Source organism: Sinohyriopsis cumingii, chromosome 17 (genome assembly GCF_028554795.1).
Source record: "Sinohyriopsis cumingii isolate HCF-2022 chromosome 17, ASM2855479v2, whole genome shotgun sequence".
Lineage (NCBI taxonomy): Eukaryota > Metazoa > Mollusca > Bivalvia > Unionida > Unionidae > Sinohyriopsis > Sinohyriopsis cumingii.
This window is the reverse complement of record NC_142977.1, coordinates 15,950,976-15,974,467: the sequence shown is the minus strand read 5'-3', so window position 1 is coordinate 15,974,467 and position 23,492 is coordinate 15,950,976. Positions and strand designations below refer to the sequence as shown.

Genomic DNA, 23,492 nt, shown 5'->3' with positions numbered 1-23,492 from the left:
AAAAGTATATGTTCCAGAACAGTTATTAATAAAGGCGAACTACAAAGAATTATTTGACTTTTATAGAGCTGATAACAATTTTGGCGGGTAAAGTAGTAATCCTGATTGGCTCAGCTAAACGAGAAGGCGATGTCCCAGGCGGAATTCAAGGTTTTTAAAATAGTGTCCCTCACATAAATAGTCAGCACAAGTTTTTCCACCAAAGGGGAAGTCTTGACTCAGGGAAATATAAGATTTCTCGTTAGACTGTCCTATAGGGGCTCGTGTCGAAAAGTGAGGGACACGAAAAAGGTAGATGCGACTTCATAAGGAGGTGCGCGTCTTGGATAACCTATGAAATGCACTTATTAACTTCAATGCATCTTTTCCTCCCAGTTTGTATAAGCATGTTTATTTTTTGTGATTTGTTTGTTTGATTGGTTGGTTGATTTTGTTTGGTTTTGTTTCTTGTTTGTTTTGGAGTGGTGGTGGTGTTGTTTAGTTTTGGGAGTTGTCTGCGGTCTCTTACACTGTGTTGCACGTGCCTCATAGAGACCGATTCCTTAGGATAAAATTATTGGCTGCACAAAATTACTTGGACACCAATCACAAATATGGCGACTCGCGTATGGAATCGAATTATTGGACACTCAGGAAGGCTGTCAAGGTTATTTGTGCATTTGACATGTGCCTTTCATGAAATTAAGAAAGAACAGCTCATTTGAATTTCATTTATAGTGAAGTGATGTCGGTAACCATTTAATTGGTTAGAATGAACACGTGTTGGTGAAAATTCCATGCACGAGAACTTGCATCACTCAGAGTTTTATAATGAAACATACCATGCTTTCAGTTTTTGTTTGTTTATTTTAAACGTTTCTGTCTTAGATTTGCATTGCCACATTTGCTTTTATTATTTAACTCAGTAAATTGGCCAATTGTACTTGTACGTGGACAAGTTTTCGGGACGGTATACTCATTTTGAATAAGTCCCAAAGTCCTACAATGTATATTGTTGGATGCCGGTGTTTTCGTAACCAGGTTGGTTCGTACAAATAGAGAAAAGTGTTCTGTGCATTTAGCTGCATAATCACACATAAAGAGTAATGAAAGGGTAGTCCTACATATAAGCCATCGACTCTGATATTTATGTTTTAGGCGTCTAGGTCTGGTTGCCCAAAAATAACGACGCTTTTGTAAAGTAGTTTGATGTCAAATAGAATAGTAAAAAAAAGATATCAGATTTTCTCACACAACTGGTAGCCAGTAATGTAATCTGTGCTTTCTCTGACCCATGTCACCCCGTTTTTGATATTTTAACATTTATGTTGGGGTGTAGTCCTACCATGTAAGACATAGCACATGTTTTTGTTTTAGAGCTGTTGTCTTACTACCCAAATAACAGCCTTGTATAGCGTGTTCCGATGTCAGCTGACATTGGAATGAGTAGTCAAAGTTTCAGGAATATCTCACACACTTGGCAGCATAAATCGAAATTCTTCCACTAATTTATGTGTAATTAGTAGACTTACTGTGCTGTCTTTATCCTGACGGAATGAAAATATGACACTAGCAAATGGACGCATTTTCAAGTTCTGTTGACATACATTTGAATTTGTTGCAATGCGACGGTAGTCGAGGTATACCAAAGTATGTTTAAGTAGGTTCATTTGGGGGATGTGTTTCTTGAATGAAACAAAACGTTGCTTACAGTTCCAATAGGCATAATATTTTTTTATTTGAGTTGTTAACCCTTTACCTCATGCAAGCGCCTTTGGACACCTATCCTCCATTCGCATGGAAGCGCCATTTGATGCCTGCTGTAAACAGCCATTTTTAGCAGGTTTTCGTAGCACCACCTTCGAGGAAAAAACCCTGTTAGATACCTCATTCATTGCTGTGAATGACCATTACATCAGATCACGTGGTTGCTGTTTATGCATTGGTCGAAATCTGCTATTTAAAGTAACTGGGTTGTATTCTCCACTCTGCAAAATGGAGGTCGCGGATTTCGTTCAGTACTTTTCATGGCTAGAATTACAAGTATGAAAGCTTCAAAAACTTAGGTAAAGGCTCTTATATTGATGTAGATAGCAATTAGTTTTTATAAATTATCAAATTCAGATGACTTAATGATGTAGACGCAGACAATGATCTTTTAAATTTAGAGTATGAGAAATTGCAGCTACAGTTGGTCACACAGCTTCACTGACTTGATGGTGAACGAGTTCTCTCAAGATTTTAATGCAGATAAAAAAATTCTTCACTGAAAAATATTTACACAGCTATAACAATCGGACTTTACTCTTAAATTTTTCTATACATAATACAGTAAAACCTGTCATGAGCGACCTCTGCTATGAGTGACCACCTGTCATTTCCGACCACAATCGTAATAAACGGATCGATTTTACTATATAAACGCTCTGTTATGAATGGCCACCTGCTGAACGCGACCAGCGACCGCGATTTCTTGGCAAAATATGCATTCTGACTGCTATGAACAACCACATCGCCAAAAAAAGCAAAACAGATTGACACCACTGACCTTAACTTAATCCTTTGTAAACACTAGAGCTCGGGATAAATATAGTATGCAAACAAAGTGCACATTAAATAACACTATAGTTGAACAACCATATATCGAGATAAACACCTCTAACCATCATTTAATCCTTTGTAACAAAGACTGCATAAATAGTAAAGATTGCTCTAATAAAGTATTTAAAAAGAATTTGTCTTGCTACAGTACAAGTTTTGTGAAATTTACAACTCCCACATACGGTGTCATTTGTAAACTGCAGTAAACTAGACTAAAGTACATGTCACTAACCGCCATTGTAGTGCCGAAGTCATGTGAATAGGCAGTAAGAGTAACATCAAAGGGAGTAATGATGGATATACGTAGTCAATTTAGAGGTTTGTATTTTTTCATTATCTTTATGAAAACTCACAAAACGCCGGTAGTCCTTATGTCCCAGTGAGAAATTGTTTGAAAGGGCTTAAGTGTAGGTTTGAGTACATCGTTTGTCTTTCCAGTTAATCCATAATGCCTGGAGGGTGAATGAGCTCATTGTCTTTAATATTAGTAAGTGAAAATCATTTCCTGATTTTTTTTAAATTATTTTTTATTTCTTTTGTTAGTGTTTCACCAAGCCACCATTTGTTTACCGGGGTGGAGATGGTTGCAACCTTTGTTTATCGAGCTATAACGCTGTTGATTTAAACTTCGTCTCAGAATAAATGTATTGTTTCTTGATGAGTTAATTAGTCTTTTGGTTTCATTCATTGGTATATAATATATATTTATTCCACATTTCCCCAAAACATGATCAAAACAAATGGTCTTTATAATGTCAACAATAATAACAATGGCAGAACCTCCGCTGAAAAAAAGAAAAATTTGAACACTGGAAGAAAGGATTAATGTCATTGAAAGAAATGAAAAAGGGGAGACCGCTCGCAAAATAGCAGTCAGCTTAAGCATCAGTAAAATGCAAGTTCAAAATGTAATCAAAGACAAGGAGTCCATTAGAAACGAATGGCAGAAAGGTGCACAAGCACAGAGGAAATATGCCACGGCATGACGGACAGTTTATGGAGATAAAAACAAGCTGTTCATTTTTTGTACATATTAATGTGATGTTGAAATATAAATTTTATTCTCGTTGTTTGATAGATGTATACCTTTATTATATAAATATATTTTTAGAGGAATGCATGCAATATTTAACAAGATTTATGAATAAAGGATATGACACATGTACAGTGAGTATGGGTATTATTTATTTTTCAACAATGCTAACTATTGACCCTGAAAACCAGTCCATTTTCACACACCTCTTATGAGAGACCACCTGTCTTGAGAGACCGCTTTTGGTTGGCAGAAGGGGCGGTCTCTCATAACAGGTTTTACTGTAGATGTTTACCAAATATGTAAAATGGTTAAAATTGCTGTTAAGCGTAACATACACTACACTGCTTCACAGGTAACAGACAGGCCTATGTGTATGGAGTTGAATAGGTAACAGGTGTTCTATTCATAGTGCACTGCACTGGGTAACTTTGCTACATGTGTATCGAAGGGCCCAAAAGCCATACACTCTATGAGGTAAAGGATTAAAGAATAATACTTCAACTTAACCCGATTTCGACATTACTGGCTTCCACAGCATTCCAGCTGAATGAAATGTAGGCAAACGAATCTCGAAAACAGGTCCATTTCTTTTGTGAGACTTTAAATTTATTAGAGAAAAGACATCAGTGTAAGTAAAGTCTGACTAAAACATGACTTTACTCTATAGAAAAGTGTCGTTATTGGTAGTTCAAGCTTCCTCTGACCTGTTTTGATATTTGGACATTTATGTTGGGGTGTAGGGTCAGAGTCCACTACATATCAAAAGTTGGAATTCACCTACACCATTGGTGTTGGCATAGGGTAGCTGCTTACTAGCTGGCCTAGCAAACTTGAATGACCTTCCATTGAGATATACCTGCATGAAATCGATAGGAATATGATTTATTTTCTCAGAAATTGTGAGCATAGCAGTCATTATATCTTTGATCTCCTGACAGATGAGACGAAAGTACAGCATTCTGAAATTTGACTTAGATCTCACCATTCATTCCAAGTCACATGACTACACAAATCTGGCAACCTACATGTCAATGACATCAGAGGATGTATTTAGAAATAGCCCACAGAATGTGTTTCCTACTCGCATTTCAGGCGAAAACGAAAAAAACCTCCATGGGTTAATGAGTTAAGGGGTACATTTTTGCTGACATCACCAAATTTGAATATTCCTTGCATATTTAATCACTTATGCATCGATGTTGCACATAAATTTCAAATTTAGCCATTCCTTAACAATTTGTAAAAAAATTCCAACATCCTTGTTAACTTAATAACCCATGGCGCCGCGTTTACGTGGCAGGAGGTAGTAGCCGACTGCCAAGCTCTGCAGCATCAAGGTCATGTACAATACATTAAAGTGGTTGGTATTATAGAAATGTAGACAGATGTAGCTCTACAATGATACCAAATAATCTGAAAGGTCTAGTTGCACTACAAAATACAGAGGGAAAAACTTCATTTTTTGGACCCGATTTTGTTCCACCCATTGTTGGATTTCGATTTGGTGTCTGCATTTTAGACTTTTTGGCCTCAGATCTAAGGCAGATTGGTCTGAACTGCACACAGACAGATGAACCTTTGCAAAAAGTAGGATAAGATAGGCATTTGGAACAAAGAGTGGTCTTGATACGAAAATGATGGATCCATTAAGCAAGCAGAAAAAAGAAAGAACTACAACTTTTACCCTTCTGCTCGTGCATGAGCGAAATAGTCAATGCAAAACGATGTTTCTAACAAAACTAGGCATTAGGGTAATGGGAAATCACTTGGAAGTCGATGTATTAGGATGATTCAGAAATAGCCCACAAAATGTTTCCTACTCGCATTTCAGGCAAAAACGACAAAAACCTCCAGGGGTTAATAAGTTAATATTAAAGAAAGTGTTTAGGTAGCTTTAGGTTCTTATGATCCTTTTAACCGATTTCCTTATTCCAGGCTTCCTGATTAAAACATTAATATGGTAATTTGTTGAAAAGCGCCAATATGGGCTGCCAAGTGTGTGAGATATTCCTGAAAATTTGACTTGTCATTTTGATGTTAAATGACATAAGAACATGCTATACAGCACCGTTAATTGGGCAGTAAGACCTAGATGCCCAAAACATAAATATCAGCGTTGAAGTCTTACATGTAGGATAATGAAAGGGCAGAGAAAGCTGCTCTGCAGTTACCTATTTCCAAATGGAAGATTTCATATACTGACTTGAAATATTGATAATCAGCATATTTTCATATTTGGCAAAATATGTTGAATGAAAACATCATAAACATAAGAACATCAAACACAGTATAGGTGAGTGGTATCCCTTGTGGTATCCGTTGTTTTCATATGTCGTAACAAAATGTGTGTGCTTCCGTATCTGCTATTTTTATTCCCTAGCCATGCAAACCAACACCTAGCAACATTTTTCTTCCCACATAATTATGAAGGCACATCTCATTTTGTACGTAATGTTATAATAATACATCACATTCTGTTGTGCATGTCAACTACATGAGACTCACTGGATGGCTTTTTCTCCGTTTTTCCTTCAAGTAAAATACTGAACATTCAACCATCTTTTTTATTCTTTCATAAACAAATAGATCCATCAATACACTGGTGCATTAACAAATGGATACAGAAATAAGTAGAAACGTATAATGATTTTCAATTTGTATGGGATGAAATGAATAATTTGGTTATCATTTAAGTTAAAAAGCCAATCATTAATATATAATGTCATATTTCTAAAAGCATTTCAATCGGTTTTGACATTCAGCACAAAGTCATATTCCGTTTGGCACCTGTTTCATTTTAATATGGGGCCCCGAATGGCCAAGTAGTCCAAAGTGCTCCGTTACAGATCACTGCCATCTCACCTCTGTCTGCGCGGGTTCGAGTCTAGGATTCAGCCAATGTGGGAATGTGAGAAAGCTTGCCAATAGCTTCTAGTGGGTCGGTGGTTCTTCCCGGGGTTTTCCCCGAGTTCTTAATACTGGCCTCCACACATAGCCTGTCTTGTGCTGAAAAATGGCGTTAAACCCCAGAAAAACAACAAATCATTTTAATACACCGAAGATCAAACTTCTTTGAACAGTTCTGGCTTTCATTCAGTATCATCCTACGATCATCTCCACGACAAATACAGTATCTGACCTCGCTAATTTAAATTGGTTTGTCAGCTGTCTTAGGCACAAGTGCTTGTTTCTGCAGAAAGTATTGTACATAAAAGTTCTGGCAAAATACACATGCTGTGAAAGTTTAATTCTGTAAATGATATTGTATCCTGAAGATCATTGTCTGGAAATACTCTTTCAAGATGACAATCTTAGAGACAGCATACAAAATATTGTTAAAAATGTCAATATTGTCTGTCTGTAAAAAAATTAATGTGTTTCTATTTGATAGCACTATACACGATTATGGTTCATCTTTCTATATAAGTTAGAGAACTTCAGTGTTATTTTTATTTTGTGCTATAAAGGGCACTTAATTTCAGGCTTGATCTATGTTTCATTTTGATTCAGTAAACATCCTTATCAACAATTAAATCAGATTATTATCTTGAATATACATGATGACTAATGTTGACAAAGGTTTGTGAGGGACTCAAAATGGTGGCAAAAGGTGCACACACATTGCATTGTAGGTATTTGCATACACAAATGTGACGTCTGTGAAAACAACCCATAGAACAAATAGGAGATGAGGTGGTGTTGTGCTGATCACATATAAGACACATACCTGGCATACCTCTTGAAGGGTGAACCCTAATTGGAGTGTCTTCCTTGTCAGTCTTCACTGAATGTGGATCATATTGTTATTGAGTGTGAGATAGAAGCATTTTGATGTGAACTGCTTGAAGAAACTGTATAACGACATACCACCCAAGAGAATCTAGGAATTTTTAATGGGTTGCAGTTTATACATGAATTATTTATCACATTAGGATTTTAAATGTGTTACCTTCATCTGTTATTTTATATACATTTTACAAAAGTTTTGCATCTTTATACTTTTCTTGATGTTCTTATTGATACATTTACTTTGAAAATTTTATTTTCCTTATTTTTGTGCAATTCGTTTTTAAATTTTTGGAACATGACCTTTTGTTGGCACCACATAGCCACTTATGTGCTGAGGTGCCATGAAGTACCACTGTATGCATATCAATAAACAGCTAACAGCAGTCATTTGAAATTGCACCAGATCAGACATCATCTCGGTCAGGATAAAATTCATTACTTGAAACCAAAACTATCTAACAACAGTGCAAAACTAATGTGAAACTAGCCCAAGCTGGATTTCAATGATACAATCTTGCTAAATGTTTTAAGATTTATAAATTCTCCCTGAAGCTACAAATTTAAGCATTTATTTAAATGTTTTTTCATAATACTTATAAATGGGTGGTGGTAAACGAACGAGGTTAAATCAGAAAAAAAATCAAAGATTTGATCGATCTCTAAATATGGGTTTATATCATCAGGTTACTGGGAGATCCATGTATATTATTGTATCTGATCTGCTAAGCTTGTTACGACTCTGGACAATCAGATTTTTATAAAACATGGATTATAGGGTTATGTGATTACAAGCGATATAATGAGCAAGACCTACTCTAGAGGCTTCATTTTTTGTTTGATTTTTTAGTAAACTTTGTAGATAGCCTTAAATAAGCTTTATTCTGAGCAAGAACTGTGCGTATTAAGGAAATTCAGTGAAGTTAGAAATTGTTCTTAAATTGAAATTTTAAGGTAGTTTTTGTTTTTACTCTTAAAATACTTTTTTTTTCTTTCTTCAAATCTAACAAAACAAGGGAACTAACACATGATATTGACTATTGACAATCACCGGTTTGGGTACAGGATTTTTCCCCTTGCAAAATTATGAAAACCAGTTTCTTCTTTAAATACGTTAGTGAGTTTTTTTATTGCCCGAACTGAATGTGAAGTCACTAAGGCTCCACATGCAAGTACCTAAATGCATGATGACAACAAAGTGTTAGCAACTTGTTAAGGCAGAACTTTGTCATGATAGAGAAAAAGTTGAAAATAAAGATGGAGATTCCTTAGAAGTGAAAAACTCCTCCTAATTGTAGTGGTATATCTTCCATGTAGATTCTGGCTTTTGTGAGGTCTCTCGTGATGAGAGCATGCTTCTTGGCCTGAGTGGAAGTAGTGACTGAGAGGTTCTTAGACTTTGCCGCTAAATCTTATAGGTAATCCTAAGGGGAGATCATTCTACCTGACTGCCACATAAGTCAGCAGACAACTTTTAATTCCCTTTAGCTAAAAGTAGTATTTAGGAGGGCTAGATTTGTGAGGTAGTAGTAGTTCTCCTGATGTATTTTGATAGGGTACGTATTGTTGGAGAAACGTATTTTACTAAAGAAGAATTGGTGTTACAAAAAATTGAATACAAGATGCTAAATTTCAGTTGAATATTTAATACAAATTATGCACCTAATGGATTAAAACAAAATAAATTATAATTTATTATTGAAGAAAAAATAATAAATAAAAGTATTGTTAAAGAAAATACACAACTGCAAGTTTAGTATAAACAGTGCAGACTTGTAATCAAGGATCATTTACGTGTTTGCAAGCAACTGTGTTTTATTTTAAAATTTATTTTGTTTTGATAATATATTTCTTTTAAAAATCATGGTAAAGTTTTATCAATTCAAGAAAATTATTTCCAAACCTTTTGCACATTTAAAATGTGTAAATATTTGTAGACAAGTTTGATATGTTTAACAGTTGCTAGCATTGCCTTGATAGATTACTCAAAACATTTGTCACTATCACATGTATTGTGCATTATTTGATACGTTCCATGCCATTACAGATAAATTATATGAAATGTTTTTGAGCTTTTAATAAACCAATGCCCCAATATGCTTTCTGCTGAGACACTTTTGTGTAATGACATTTAAGTTTGTAGTCAACAGATTAAATTACTATTAAACTTAACTTGCATGACTTTGAGTAAGAGACTATGGATTTTGCATTTATATATGGAAGTTTTTTTTATCAGTCTATATTAAAATTAGTAAAATCTAAAAGGATGCAAACAATTTGACAGTTGTATAGGTTGTGTTTTTACATTACTACATTAAACCTGTTTAGTGAAATTGTTAATTCTTTGAATTATGTGAGCAAAAGCAGAATCAGGTTGTTGTTGTTGTTGTTGTAGGATTTAACGCCATTTTTCAGCACAAGATAGGCTATACATGGCGGCCAGTATTAATGGTGGAGGAAGAACCCGGAAAACCCCCGGAAAGAACCACCGACCCACAAGAAGCTACTGGCAAGCTTTCTCACATAACCACAATAGCCGAATCTGAGACTCGAACCGACGCAGACAGAGGTGAGATGGCAGTGATCCGTAACGGTGAGCGCTTTAGACCACTCGGCCACTCGGGGCCCCGCAGAATCAGGTACAGTTGATGCTCCTATCACAAATTGAAGTGATCCTTCAGTTTGCTGAAATGAAAATTTGTTTTTATCCTTTATGAAGTTGTGATAGACGGATCTTTATTACAGTATTGACTGTACAGTAAAACCTGTTATGAGAGACCACCCCTTCTGCCAACCAAAAGTGGTCTCTCAAGACAGGTGGTCTCTCATAAGAGGTGTGTGAAAATGGACTGGTTTTCAGGGTCAATAGTTAGCATTGTTGAAAAATAAATAATACCCATACTCACTTTACATGTATCATATCCTTTATTCATAAATCTTGTTAAATATTGCATGCATTCCTCTCAAAATATCTTTATATAATAAAGATATACATCTATCAAACAACGAGAATAAAATTTATATTTCAACATCACATTAATATGTACAAAAAATGAACAGTTAGATATGATGTACATGTACTCCTTGCAACACAAAACCACCCCCATACTCGCTCGTTCAGATCTCCATAAACTGTCTGTCATGCCGTGGCATATTTCCTCTGTGCTTGTGCACCTTTCTGCCATTCGTTTCTAATGGACTCCTTGTCTTTGATTACATTTTGAACTTGCGTTTTACCGACGCTTAAGCTGACTGCTATTTTGCGAGTGGTCTTGCCTTTTTCATTTCTTTCAATGACATTAATCCTTTCTTCCAGTGTTCAAATTTTTCTTTTTTTCAGCGGAGATTCTGCCATTGTTATTAGTGTTGACGTTATAAAGACTATCAGTTTTGATCAGGTTTTGGGGAAATGTGGAATAAATATATATTATGTACCAATGAATGAAACCAAAAGACATAATTAACTCATCAAGAAACAATACATTTATTCTGAGACGAAGTTTAAATCAACAGCGTTATAGCTCGATAAACAAATATTCCGACCATCTGCACCCAGGTAAACAGATGGTGGCTTGGTGAAACACTAACAAAAGAAATAAAAAATAATTTTAAAAAAATCCGGAAATGATTCTCACTTACTAGTATTAAAGACAATGAGCTTATTCACCCTCCAGGCATTATGGATTAACTGGAAAGACAAACGACGTACTCAAACCTACACTGAAGCCCTTTCAAACAATTTCTCACTGGGACATAAGGACTACCGGCGTTTTGTGAGTTTTCATAAAGATAAAGAAACAATACAAACCTCTAAATTGACTGCGTACATCCATCATTACTCCCTTTGATGTTACTCTTACTGGCTATTCACATGACTTCGGCACTACAATGGCGGTTAGTGACATGTACTTTAGTCTAGTTTACTGTAGTTTACAAATGACACCATACGCTGGAGTTGTAAATTTCACAAAACTGGTACTGTAGCAAGACAAATTCTTTTTAAATACTTTATGAAAGCAATCTTTGCTATTTATGCAGTCATTGTTACAAAGGATTAAATGATGGTTAGATGTGTTTATCCTGATATATGGTTGTTCAACTATAGTGTTATTTAATGTGCACTTTGTTTGCGTACTACATTTATCCCGAGCCCTAGTGTTTACAAAGGATTAAGTTAAGGTCAGTGGTGTCAGTCTGTTTTGATTTTATGGCAATGCGGTCGTTCATAGCAGTGTCAAAATGCATATTTTGCCAAGAAATCGCGGTCGCTGGTCACGTTCAGCAGGTGGTCATTCATAACAGAGCATTTATATAGTAAAATCGATCTGTGCATTACGATTGTGGTCAGAAATGACAGGTGGTCGATCGTAGCAGAGGTCGCTCATGACAGGTTTTACTGTATTATAATTACGTTCTAATAGTACTGCTCAAGGTGTTTTATTCAAAATGTTCAACATGCTCTTTGACTTCTTATGGTATGGCTCAAGGTCTTTTGTCTGTATTATAATAATGCTCTGATAATATAGATAAAGGTCTTTCCCAAATATTCAACATGCTCTTTGAAATTTATCAAATATGATGTTTTCAAGTTTCGGTCAATATTGTGGTACATATATCTGTAAATATTAATTCCTTCACTTCATTGCACAAGGCAGCATTTGTAACAGGGACCTGCCACCCCAAATTAGCTCATTAGTTAAAGAAAAAAACCCCTGATAATCTGAAGAATTAAGGTAAATTGAAGGTGAAGTAAATAATGTATGGTAAGTGTTGCTCGACAGCAGTTCCTGCAGTCCCTTTAAGGCATGAAAATGCCACAATGAATAGCTGATTGTGCTGACAACATCTTGATGCTTGTAATGAGAACAAATATAATACTGTTATTGAAGCATTTAGGATACAGTGGACCACAAGCCTGAGTCTATTTGTTTTGTTATTAGCTAATTTTGTTGTCCAGATAAATTCTCTTTTAAAATGAGCTTTCTGATGCTTCTTTAGTAAATAGAAAGACTGCTTTTCTGTTAAAGCATTGCATGGCACTGTGTTCAGTTGTTTTTATTTGCAGGCGACCATTGCAGCGTGGATTCAGCAGTGCATCTAGCCCAATATCTATTACTGATGTACCATTGTCTAAGCCCCTGCCAGGAGTTCTCCCACCAAAATACACCTCACCAAGTGAGCAGAAAAATGAGACCCAGGTGACAACACTGGATAATGGGTTACGAGTTGCCTCCGAAAACAAATTTGGACAGTTCTGCACTGTGGGAGGTATTGATACAGAAAAGATCATTTATTTCATTATTGGATAAAACATTCTCTTTGTTCGAATAAGATTAATTTCTCCAGTCATATATCTTATGATTTTATCTTCCAAAGGCTTTGTTATATCATTCCTTTCTTATAATATTCAGTTGGTTACAGTGTTTGGTTTATGTGTCTGTCAGAGAGAATTAGCCCAGTTTATGTTTTTATAGTTGGATGCTCTGAAGCAAGAGAAACAATGGTGGTTCTTAACAAAAAGGCTTTAAAAAGGCACTGGGTGATATGGGCATGATGATCATTAACAAAAGACACATAACAAATGTGTCAATTAACAAAAACATGATATTCATGCCTCATTAGTAATTGCATGCTTGTGATTCTACCAGCGGTAGGACAAAAATACTTTTCATAAGGCCATCAACCACACATACTGTTTTATAGTTGAAATCTACCTCTTTTAAAAATAAAAGATTGTTAAAAAACCCAAGAATAAAACTTTTTGTTTGTTACATCCCCACATTACAGAAACCAGTTTGACACATTCTACTATGAACTAGAAATGTTATACCGGTACAGTGATGTGTGGCTGAGTAATGGGATTAAGAAAAGACAAACATATTTTACTCAGCATGCTGTTAATTGATTACCTTACTTCTTTAATCTAGAAAGGATAAGGCCAAATGTGAAATATATTGTGAGGTGTTGTAAGCAATAAAGGGATCAAAGGTGGCTATGATGTCTTTTGAGTTTTTGAATGACATATCAGAGGTGGGCTATGATGTCTTTTGAGTCTTTGAATGAGGGATCAAAGGTGGGCTATGATGTCTTCTGAGTTTTTGAATAAGAATTGGCTGCTCTTATGGGGAGGGGAGATTAAAAAAAGGAGTGTTCAACCAAAAATTGATTTTGGCAGAAACATTTGAGTGGGGAGTTTGATTTGCTAGATTTTTTGGATTGTTTAATTGTTATTACATTGTTCAAGCTCTTTTTATTTAAGGGAAATTCATACATATGTTTGTTAATTTCATGTCAGTGGTAAATAGACATTGGTTAAGATACATATTAAGTCCAATGAAACTTTATTTTCAGGATCAACTTAGCATGGAGGAACACTGGAGAGCAGTGTGTAACCATAAAAATTCAACTACATGAAAACTGAAGTTTGAACTTTCTTGCAGGCTGGGAGCAGTTGTTTTGTTGTTGCCACATTATAATGCTGATACAGAGGGCATTATCTGTTGCCATATTATAATGCTGATACAGAGAGGACATTCTCTGTTGCCACATTATAATGCTGATACAGAGAGGACATTCTCTGTTGCCATATTATAATGCTGATACAGAGAGGACATTCTCTGTTGCCATATTATAATGCTGATACAGAGAGGACATTCTCTGTTGCCACATTAAAATGCTGATACAGAGAGGACATTCTCTGTTGCCATATTATAATGCTGATACAGAGAGGACATTCTCTGTCGCCACATTATAATGCTGATACAGAGAGGACATTCTCTGGGTGGTCGAGTGGTCTAAGGCACTCGCATCTACAGCTCACTGCCAACTCACCTGTCCGTGCAGGTTCAAGTCGATATCAAGTTAATGTCTCTCTGAGAAACAAGTCAGGGTGGAATGTCACCTTTTCTTAGCCTACCAAATTAAAGATGCATACATCTTTCCTGGATTTTTCTATAATCCTTTGAGCCATAGTATTTATATGTAATACTTAAATTTGAAACTCAAAACTGATAACACACGATGTTGCAGTAATGTTAGAAATTTTCAAATAGGAAATAATTTATTTTTATCCCAGAAGCATAAACAGTCAACAGAGAATCAGCTTAAATCATTAATTGTAACAAGTTCATTGCAGATAGTGTAGAATCATCAAAACATGTACTGCAATATTTGCTTTCTATCTGCCAGTTTTAATTTCAAGTTTTTTATTAGCCGAAATGCTTTTGTCAAAGGCGATTGCAGAAGAGACAGGACAAGCAGTAAATACAAAAAGCAGAATTGAAATTACAAACGTTTGCATGATTATGTCCAATGAAAGTATTGTTTGAAAATGTATATTTTATCTAAATGGTTTGAACTCTTAATGGTAAAAAAAAATACTGTCAAAATCTTTGCCATGGTCCATGTGCTATTTTGATTAAATTGACCTTCACTGAGTAGGATATCACCTTTTCCGATTAAATTGACCTTCACTGAGTAGGATATCACCTTTTCCGATTAAATTGACCTTCACTGAGTAGGATATCGCCTTTTCCGATTAAATTGACCTTCACTGAGTAGGATATCACCTTTTCTGATTAAATTGACCTTCACTGAGTAGGATATCACCTTTTCCGATTAAATTGACCTTCACTGAGTAGGATATCACCTTTTCCGATTAAATTGACCTTCACTGAGTAGGATATCGCCTTTTCCGATTAAATTGACCTTCACTGAGTAGGATATCACCTTTTCCGATTAAATTGACCTTCACTGAGTAGGATATCACCTTTTCCGATTAAATTGACCTTCACTGAGTAGGATATCACCTTTTCCGATTAAACTGACCTTCACCTTTTCCAATTAAATTTACCTATGTGCAGAAGAATATAATATTTTTAAATATAATTTACCTATGTAGGGTGGAATGTCACCTTTTCTTAGCCTACCAAATTAAAGATGCTTATATCTTTCCGGGATTTTTCTATAATCCTCAATAGATAAACAAACGATTTTCATTCCACGTGTTGGATACAGATGGAGTAAACCCTTAAAGACAATATATGTTGTAGAATTATTTCAGTTCTGGTCACATCTTGTGCATCATTTAAATCATGAAATTAATGAACAGTTCAGTCAGAGTTGTAAAATTGAGTGCAGTGGAATACAGGACTTTTGCCTAGAATTTTTAGCAAAGTGTAATACAGTACTATTGCCAAGAACATTTAGTTAAGTGGAATACAGGACTGTTGCCCAGAATTTTTAGCAAAGTGTAATACTGTACTATTGCCAAGAACATTTAGTTAAGTGGAATACAGGACTATTGCCCAGAATTTTTAGCAAAGTGTAATACAGTACTATTGCCAAGAACATTTAGTTAAGTGGAATACAGGACTGTTGCCCAGAATTTTTAGCAAAGTGTAATACTGTACTATTGCCAAGAACATTTAGTTAAGTGGAATACAGGACTATTGCCCAGAATTTTTAGCAAAGTTTAATACAGTACTATTGCCAAGAACATTTAGTTAAGTGGAATACAGGACTGTTGCCAAGAATTTTTAGCAAAGTGTAATACAGTACTATTACCAAGAACATTTAGTTAAGTGGAATACAGGACTGTTGCCCAGAAATTGTAGTAAAGTGGAATATAGGACTATTGCCCAGAATATATAGCTAAGTAGAATACAAGGCTCTGGTCTAGAATATATAGTAAAGTGGAATATAGAACTATTGCCCAGAATATATAGCTACCTGAGTGAAATACAGCACTGTTGCCCATAATATTTAGCCAAGTAGTATACATGACTCCAGCATAGAATATTTAGCTAAGTGGAATACTGGACTATTGCCCAGAATATTTAGCTGAGTTGAAAACAGTACTATTGGTCAGGATATTAGTTAAGTGGAATATTGGACTATTGCCCAAATTAATTAACTGCCTTAGTGGAATACAGCACTGTTGCCCAGACTATTTAGCCAAGTAGATTACAGGACTCCTGCATAGAATATTTAGCAAAGTTAACTGTAGGACTATTGCCCAGAATATTTAGCTGAGTTGAATAATGTTGCCCAGAATACTTAACTAAGTGGAATACTGTACTATTGCCTATATTATTTTGGCTGCACTGAATACACAACTATTGCCCAGAATATTTAACTAAATGGAATACAGTACTACTGCCTAGATTATTTTACTAAGTGGAATACAGTACTATTGCCTAGAGTATTTGGCTGCATTGAATACACAACTATTGCCCAGAATATTTAACTAAGTGGAATACAGTACTATTGCCTAGAATATTTAACTAAGTGGAATACTGTACTATTGCCTAGAGTATTTGGCTGCATTGAACACAGTAGTATTGCCTAGAATATTTACCTAAGTGGAGTACAGTACTATTGCCTACAATATGTAACTAAGTGGAATACAGTACTATTGCCTAGAATATTTAACTAAGTGGAATACTGTACTGTTGCCTAGAGTATTTGGCTGCATTGAATACAGTAGTATTGCCTAGAATATTTACCTAAGTGGAGTACAGTACTATTGCCTACAATATGTAACTAAGTGGAATACAGTACTATTGCCTAGAATATTTAACTAAGTGGAATACAGTACTATTGCCTAGAGTATTTGGCTGCATTGAATACACAACTATTGCCCAGAATATTTAACTAAGTGGAATACAGTACTATTGCCTAGAGTATTTGGCTGCATTGAATACACAACTATTGCCCAGAATATTTAACTAAGTGGAATACAGTACTATTGCCTAGAATATTTAACTAAGTGGAATACTGTACTATTGCCTAGAGTATTTGGCTGCATTGAATACAGTAGTATTGCCTAGAATATTTACCTAAGTGGAGTACAGTACTATTGCCTACAATATGTAACTAAGTGGAATACAGTACTATTGCCTAGAATATTTAACTAAGTGGAATACAGTACTATTGCCTAGAGTATTTGGCTGCATTGAATACACAACTATTGCCCAGAATATTTAACTAAGTGGAATACAGTACTATTGCCCATAATAGATACATGTAATTGCTAAAAAGATAAGAGCTAAGTATTTTGAAAACCATTTTAGATTAGGATTAAAGGAGCAAACTTTATTGTTATTCCATACAATCAGGACTTTATCTTTGCAGTTCTGATGGATTCTGGGTCAAGATATGAGGTTGCATATCCAAGTGGTATATCTCACTTTTTTGAGAAGTTAGCTTTTGGGGTAAGTTGATTGAGATTAACAATTTAAAACTGATTTGTTTTCTCATTTTATGGTACTATGCATTACCTACTAACCTTCTTTCCATACATAAATAGTGAATACATGCAGATGCTAGTACCTCATAAATAACTAATCCTTGTAACTTTAAGAAGAATTAAATTGCAGTAATTTAAAAAAATCTGTATTTTTTTTGTTAGGTGCCAAATTCACAATTTCCTTAAATGCCTGTTGCAGGTTTTTACTTCTAGATTATGAAAGTGGAATTCTTTCTCCGTATTTGTTGTATCTTTGCCATACAGTATTTTCTTTGGAATAATGTTTTTCCAGTGGTCGGTAAAAGTAATATGTGATCCCAGTTCTTTACTGTGTAATTTAAATGGCTGGTGAAAGTTTAATTTTTGTATGGCCCTGGGGCATCAGTAAATAAAGCATTTGGATTTTCCTCTTGTAGTTATTTGGGTATTTGATGTGGAGGCCAACTTTTGCTTATAGTTTTTCCAAGTACTTGTAGCTCAGTCATTCCTGTCCAATTCATTTAATTTCATTCATTTGCTTGTGTTCCAAGTGAATAATGAATACATTTCACAGAGTTAGTAAAAAATCAGTGTTTTCATGAGCGGCATTACTCCGAGTGAAAATGCTAGGATTGTGATAACCATGAGATGAAACATATCTGCTATTAACTCAGAACAAGTACATTTTATTTTTATTTTCTCAACTATCATGTTGGATAGCTAAAATTTATAACCGATTTTAGTAGCAGGTCTGTTGTGATAATGTCAGCTGTTTTTCTGTTATGTTCTGCTGTTTTTGTGTACCTTTGCACAAAAAAATAGTTTCACTTTAGTTTGATATAAATTTACAGGTTTATTTATTTTTGTGTACAAATAGAACCTTTTTATGAATACATAAATTTGTTGATTTGCCACTGTCAAAATTTTTATATTATTAAATATTTAATCTCATGATTTAACTGCTACAAATACCCAAACAATAAAATACAAAGGAACAAAAATGTACCAACAACAAATGGTGGCTTTTTGATGGGTTAAGACAGTACTACTGCCAGAATGAACACAAATAAAAGACCTGTCAAACCAAAACCTTGCACTGATTCCATCGGAGTAATCAACGTCAAAGTCTACACAGCCAACAACACCAAGTCAGTTGGTTACTGAAACTTGTCTGCATGACCTTTTACTTAAATCACTGTCTGTAAAGTTGTACCATCGGATCATTGTTATGTGGACATTGTTATCATTCCATTTATGAACCAGAATGCAATACAATCACTATGCTGTGGCAACCTCTGATGAGTAATGGAGGAAAGTGGCTATATCAGAGAAATCAGTTCAACAGATCTGCTTTTTCTTTAAGAAAGCTAAGCTTGTGTAATTGTGCAATATTTGTGATTATTTACATGACAAATGTATTTGTGTAATAGATCTAATTGGTTTCACAATCCTTGCTTATCTCAAACACTGTTTAAGGCAATGAGTGGAAACAACTGCTGCCAGTTACTGTTTGTATAGATGTACATTGAAACAATATGATCTTCTACTTTTGGTTTTCATTTGGTTTTCGAAATGGGTTAATATACAACAAACAGTTATCTAGGTCATATTTTATTATAGTACCGAATTTGAGAAAACAGTTATCTAGGTCATATTTTATTATAGTATTGAAGTTGAGCAAACAGTTATCTAGGTCATATTTTATTATAGTATTGAAGTTGAGCAAACAGTTATCTAGGTCATATTTTATTATAGTATTGAAGTTGAGCAAACAGTTATCTAGGTCATATTTTATTATAGTATTGAAGTTGAGCAAACAGTTATCTAGGTCATATTTTATTATAGTATTGAAGTTGAGTATAAGATAGCTGAACACTGATGATCGTAATGAATCAGTAAGAAAACTGGGTTGATTGGGGGTAGGGGAATGGAGCAAAAGGTTCTGCATTGCATGTGGTTCATTTTATTTGGATCTTTAAATTAGTGGTGAAAAGCAAGTTTGAAATCCCTGAACATTTTTACCCCATGAAACACAGTGAAATCAAAGTAATTGATATTTCCACAGTAAGAATGTGCTGAGTTACAAGGATAGCAATGATTGTTAATAAGGAGTCAACCTCAAGTAGTATATTGATTCTGTAAATTGATGAGAAGCCATATTTTAACATCTACATCAGGGAGAAAGGATGATTGAAATAAGCTTAATTTGGCTATTAAAGAAAGGAAGAAGATATCAACAGTTCAGATACATTAGAATATGTATACATCGCTTTCTCACAGCCCAAGGGATCTTCCCCACAGTGGCCAGATGAGGTCCAGAATTATAATGGTGACACATTTTGTTAAACTGTTTGATTAGTTTGTTATGGGTCTCTCAGCTTAGTAACTTCATTCTTAATTCACTTTATATTTGGTGTACAATCACATAATCCCATTCTCATAAGACCAAATTTTTCTTTCGTTTGGGGCAATTTGATCACGAATTATGATGAGGACACTTTTGTTTTAAAAAAAAATATGTCATGTTTAAAATATAATCTCATCACATGCACACCCCACAATATCAGTCCAGTCCATTTTTTCTACAAGCATGGGGTCCACGGGAACAAGAATTATATTGGAGACACATCTTTGTAGATGTGTTTTTGCAGCAGTTGTACAGTAACCCCTTACCAGATTCATATCATGTTTGAAATATAATATTATCACATACTTGTCTCAGCCAAACACCACTCCTTTTAAGATTTGTAGTGGGAATATATCATCACATACTCTCCCACTTTCAGTGTGGTCATTCTTCATTTTATTTATACTTAGTTTGCATTTCACTGGTAACATTACCCATTTTAGGATCTTAATTTTATTCCTTGTTTATAATGGACTATTAAACTTGTGGCAGATGTACAATGTACTGCCCATGGTACTCTTGTTTCCATCAGTTTATGAGCACACATGACTGTAATACATACATCCATCAACATTTACTATGTACCATTTTCGAGACCATATTTCTGATATGGACTATGTGCTTATATAATAAGATACTGGAAGAGTTTGACAACAAAATCTACACATACTAATGAGGTTATCTTGTGTTGGAGTGGCATAGCTTGTTGCTGCGCTGGAGACCATATTTCTGATCTGATTCTGATTGGTCTTGGAGTAGATTCTTTCTCTTCAGTGAGTTTTCTAATGAGTGAGATCAATATGTATTAAGAAGGATGGCTGAAATTGCTAATGAGTGAGATCAGTATGTATTAAGAAGGAGTGCTGAAATTGCTAATGAGTGAGATCAATATGTATTATAAAGAATGGCTGAAATTGCTAATGAGTGAGATCAGTATGTATTAAGAAGGATGGCTGATATTGCTAATGAGTGAGATCAATATTTATTAAGGATGGCTGATATTGCTTATGAGTGAGATCAATATGTATTAAGAAGGATGGCTGAAATTGCTAATGAGTGAGATCAATATGTATTAAGAAGGATGGCTGAAATTGCTAATGAGTGAGATCAATATGTATTAAGAAGGATGGCTGATATTGCTAATGAGTGAGATCAATATGTATTAAGAAGGATGGCTGATATTGCTAATGAGTGAGATCAATATTTATTAAGGATGGCTGATATTGCTTTTGAGTGAGATCAATATGTATTAAGAAGGATGGCTGAAATTGCTAATGAGTGAGATCAGTATGTATTAAGAAGGGTGGCTGAAATTGCTAATGAGTGAGATCAATATGTATTAAGAAGGATTGCAGATATTGCTAATGAGTGAGATCAATATGTATTAAGAAGGATGGCTGATATTGCTTATGAGTGAGATCAATATGTATTAAGAAGGATGGCTGAAATTGCTAATGAGTGAGATCAATATGTATTAAGAAGGATGGCTGAGATTGCTAATGAGTGAGATCAATATGTATTAAGAAGGATGGCTGATATTGCTAATGAGTGAGATCAATATGTATTAAGAAGGATGGCTGATATTGCTTATGAGTGAGATCAATATGTATTAAGAACAATGGCTGAAATTGCTAATGAGTGAGATCAATATGTATTAAGAAGGATGGCTGAAATTGCTAATGAGTGAGATCAGTATGTATTAAGAAGGATTGCAGATATTGCTAATGAGTGAGATCAATATGTATTAAGAAGGATGGCTGAAATTGCTAATGAGTGAGATCAATATGTATTAAGATGGATGGCTGATATTGTTACCAGTCTGGAGGCCATATTTCTGATCCAATGTTTTTCAAGCATGGAATAATTATGTCATTAATTTTGCATACAAGTTTGATAATGAACAAGATCCATGCATATTATTGATGTCCTCTTGCATCTGATTGGCTGAGTTTGTTGCCGCTTTGGAGGCTGTGGTACTGGTACAGTTTGGGATGGGGCTGTTGAAACTTAACATTTGAGTAGTTCTTTATTCACTTTGCACTGTTGAGCAGGCATGTCCTACCTACAGCCTGTGAACCAGAACTGGCCCATGACCAGGTTTTATGCCTATTGACATAATAGAGTGTGGCTTTAAAAATCGTTTATCAGGCCTGCGCCCTGGAGGAAGTTGCACATGCCTGCTGTTAAGTGTATTTGGGATATAAAAATGTGTTACAGTGCTATACTCTCAGGCATGCCATTAGTTTCTTTAAGCACATCCTGTTTTGAAGATATTAAATGCATGTTTTATTTATGAAATCTTCAACTAATATGTAGATAATACTTTCAGAAAACCAGCCGTTTTGCAGACAGAGACACAATTTTGCAAGAATTAGAGAGACATGGTGGTATATGTGATTGCCAGGGATCAAGGGACACCTTGGTTTACGCCATGTCTGCTGAGACTCATGGGCTGCCTACTGTCCTGGAAATTTTGTCTGAGGTTGTTTTGCGGCCAGAGTTCACAGATCAAGAAGTTGGTATTAATCTGCATATTTCTATTTCTGAGGATAGTGAAAGAAAGATAAATTGGAAATGCTTAATATTTCTGTAACACAATTTATTTGACATCTGACAGCTTTAACAATATTTTCATTACATTGAATTTATGTAGGATTTTTAGATGTGGAACATAATTATGTTTTGTTACTGATTTTATCAGTTTTGTTTCTTAGATGTGATAAATTTGGATGCAATTATTGCCTCATCCTTATCCACAACAAAAGAAGGAAACCATAAAAAATTGTCCAATGTTTGTGGTCAGGGAATGATGAAAATATGACTGGACAGAAAAATTGCCCAGTGTGTATGGTCAGGGAAGGAAAATATGACTGGACAGAAGAATCATGTTTGTCCTACATAAACACAGAGAAGATTGTATTTGTCCTCCATCACATGTTGCTCTCCAATGATTTTTGGTGGAAGCATTAGTAGATTTTAAAAACTATGCCTTAATTTCTATAATTGGACAGGAAACTTATTGACTGCTTGTTAAAGACAGAGTTTTTCCATTGAATACATTCCCTGATCACATTAACATTAGGAAAATAAACTCTGCTACGTTCTGAACAATTTCTTGCACCAAAACCCTTGTCATTTTATGTAGTGAATAGACAAGGGCAAACAACTCATACCCATTACCTCCCATGGAGCACTGCTTAGTGGCAGTAGTTTTCAGTGTTCATTGTTGTACTATCACCAGTTCCGAAAACCTCTTGAAGTCCTTTAATATCTTTGTGTTGTTAAGCTCTCTATCCAGAAAGTTGGTGTATTAGAGTTTATTAACACTTTTAGTACAGTAAGCAACTTATGTATGCATATTTGACTTAACTATAGTCTCTTGTTTATGTGAACTAATATTGACACAAAAGCAGAAAAGCGTACAGAGACATGCATGATTGGCATATATACCCCCC

General features: G+C 35.0%; 1 protein-coding gene across 1 annotated transcript in view; it reads left to right on the top strand.

The window, feature by feature from the left end:
- Positions 1–558: 558 nt before the first annotated feature.
- LOC149777809 (mitochondrial-processing peptidase subunit alpha-like) overlaps positions 559–23,492 on the top strand; it is a 49,995-nt gene continuing 27,061 nt past the window's right edge. Inside the window, exons 1-4 of the mRNA XM_089938868.1 lie at positions 559–646; positions 12,468–12,670; positions 17,537–17,616; positions 22,367–22,552. Of these exons, the coding sequence (XP_089794994.1) occupies positions 594–646; positions 12,468–12,670; positions 17,537–17,616; positions 22,367–22,552 (522 nt within the window). The 5' untranslated portion in view covers positions 559–593. The remainder of the gene's footprint in view (positions 647–12,467; positions 12,671–17,536; positions 17,617–22,366; positions 22,553–23,492) is intronic.